The sequence below is a fragment of the Mixophyes fleayi genome, chromosome 1 (genome assembly GCF_038048845.1).
Source record: "Mixophyes fleayi isolate aMixFle1 chromosome 1, aMixFle1.hap1, whole genome shotgun sequence".
Lineage (NCBI taxonomy): Eukaryota > Metazoa > Chordata > Amphibia > Anura > Limnodynastidae > Mixophyes > Mixophyes fleayi.
In genome coordinates, this window is record NC_134402.1 from 411535114 (window position 1) to 411537802 (window position 2689).

At 42.1% G+C, this 2689-nt stretch overlaps 1 protein-coding gene across 1 annotated transcript in view; it reads right to left on the reverse strand.

The window, feature by feature from the left end:
• The window catches only part of PIK3R1 (phosphoinositide-3-kinase regulatory subunit 1), a 45053-nt gene extending 42376 nt beyond the window's left edge, over positions 1-2677 (reverse strand). The window contains exon 1 of the mRNA XM_075182486.1: positions 2141-2677. Coding sequence (XP_075038587.1) covers positions 2141-2474 — 334 coding nt within the window. The 5' untranslated portion in view covers positions 2475-2677. The remainder of the gene's footprint in view (positions 1-2140) is intronic.
• Between the last annotated feature and the right edge of the window lie 12 nt (positions 2678-2689).

Consider the following 2689-nt stretch of genomic DNA (forward strand, 5'->3'; position numbering starts at 1 on the left):
TGTTGTTCAAATCACAGAATACACTTTTGAAAAGGGTAAAACATTGCACCAGATAAATGAACTTGTACAAAATCTCCAAGATCATATTCATGCTGTTCCAGGCCAGTAGATGGCACTTTTACGTCAAAAAGCAACTTCACTGTAATTTTTTTTTCTGACCAAATTAAAAACCACCGATTTATATAAATAACCATGCAAAAAAAAGCCTATATCAAACATAAAGATAAAAATCATTCATTTGATAATAAATTATTGCATGCAGCAGTGACTATAAAGAAATGTACTGTAAAGTAAATATTTGAAGAAACATATACATACTAAAACTAAGAAAATATTCATGTATTATAAATAGTTAAATGATTAAACTTTATGCTTAAGAAATTCAGCACAAAATTATACAGTAGTGACTACATTGTAATAAAACTATAGATAGAAATAAAAACTAAAAACTTTAGGCCAGAGCACTTGAGATTAGAATAATTATTTCTAGATATTTATAACAAACATCACTGCTTCTTCAATGCCTACCTGAAAGCCAAGTTAATTTGCAAACATGCCATATTCTTTTAACGCTAATCTTAGTAAAGTACTGACCATTGCATAAGACTCTGTTCCTCAAATGAGCCCCTTTCGTCTGACAATGCAGACACAGAAGAGTTTTACTCTGGCTAAATCAAGCTGTCCCATCTCAATATAGTGTGTCTGCATGCATGGGGCACTAACAAAGAAGTATTTACATTAAGGTAAACAGATTATTTTTAGCAACTAAAAAAAAAGAAATATATATTGACAGCTGTACAATTTAATGATTTCAGGTGTCTTGAATGCAAGTGGACTTATTATTTCCAGCTACCTAATGCAATTCCAGTTTCTGTATGTTCTGACAAAATGCAACAAGGCACTGGATTATTATTTTCAGCACATTTTTACCAATCAATTCTAAAAAAAAACCAAAAAACTTTTCATGCAAAATGTGTCTCCCATTGTCTTCTACACGAAGCTTGCAAATCTACATGCAGTACAGGAAAGAGAAAGACAATCAATAGCCAACTACAGGAACTAGGCTTCTTTGTGCAAAACCTGCACATTCCAGAGCTTCACAGTTCACTTAGGCTCAAGAATGTCCAAGAACAATGTCTATGTAAATATGGCTTAGACATGAGATTACACTCAACTCTAATTAAAACAAAAAATTATGTTAAAGACTAAGGGTCTGGGGGAAAAACACGGAATATGCATTCTGCAGAATTGGGTGTCACAAGTCAATATTAACCCTTTCAGGTCACAAGTGGCTACCGATGTACAAACAGAAGGAAAAAACATGCATATATTGGTGGAGCTACAAATGGCTTCACCAACAGGTCATGTGTCAAAGCAATTAGCAACAAAGTCAAGTTCACTGCTCCTGTAATAAGAGCTGCACTAGAGATAGTCACTGAACAATTGATACAGAAGTAATGTGCATTATACTATGTTTGTAAACATTGTTTCTAAATGTCTATAAAATGTAAATAACTGCAGCCTTTATTGGCAAACACAGGGGCAATGCAAACCACATAGCAATCCAACACAAGGTGAGGTTTGAAGCGGTCTATATGCATACACCTCTTTGTCTGTTTTACCCAGTTTGTTTATTAGTTTATTACGTTTGTCCCCAATTGTAAAGCGCTACGGAATATGTTGGCGCTATATAAATAAATGATGATGATGATGATGATACATGCATTTCTGGGCACATGGAGGGCGAATAGCGTATACCAGTGGTTCCCAAACTGTGTGCCACAGCGATCTCACAAGGGTGCTGCGGCCAGGGCCGGTGGCAAGTAAGGCGGGGGACTACTTGGTAATTATTTTGGCTTAGGGGTGCCTTGAAAAAATTATTGAGACCCTAGGGGTGCCTCGAACTGATAAAGTTTGGGATCCACTGGCGTATACAGAACATGCTAGTCAGGGTTTAACGTAATCTGCGAGTCTCCACCTGATGTGGAACTACAAGTTTCAGCATGCATGGACGTTTAGTTCCACAGCAGCAGCTGAAGGGTCACTGACGGAGAATTGCTGCAGACATACTACAATAACACAGGTTGGGGTTACTCTGACATTAAGCCCTTTGCACACTGACTAACTTGCAGTAACTCACCCTGTGAGTCCGCCCCAGCCTCTCCACGAGCGGCCCCGGGGGCCACAGGCAGGGGTCTCGGGGGGCGCGGCTTAGGAGTCGGGGGGCTTATCTTCTTCCGCCCTATATACTCCACGTAGGTGCCGGGGAAGTCGCCCCTCTCGCCCGTGTTCTCGTTGAAGCCGTTCAGCCACCCGATCTGCTCGGGTCTGATCTCATTCCCTTCCCCGCAGCCCAGGGCCACCAGGGTCCCCCGATTGACCGTCAGGATGTCGCCCACTCGCAGGTCGATGTCCTCTTCCCTATCCTTCTTGTAAGGGAACAGGGCCCGGTACTGGTATCCCTCCGCGGTCATGCTGCCGATGCAGACTCTAGCGACAAGCAGCGAACGGTCCGTGCAATGGTAGACGGTCTCGGCACTCACACGGCCAGGGTGCCCGGGGACTGCCTGGAGTCGGAGGCACCGGAGCTAGCTGTCATTTCTTCCTATTCCCCCTTCTCCGTCGCTCTTACTTCCTTCCTCGACGCCGCTCGCACAGACTCGCAGCACAAGGAAAAATGAGACACAGG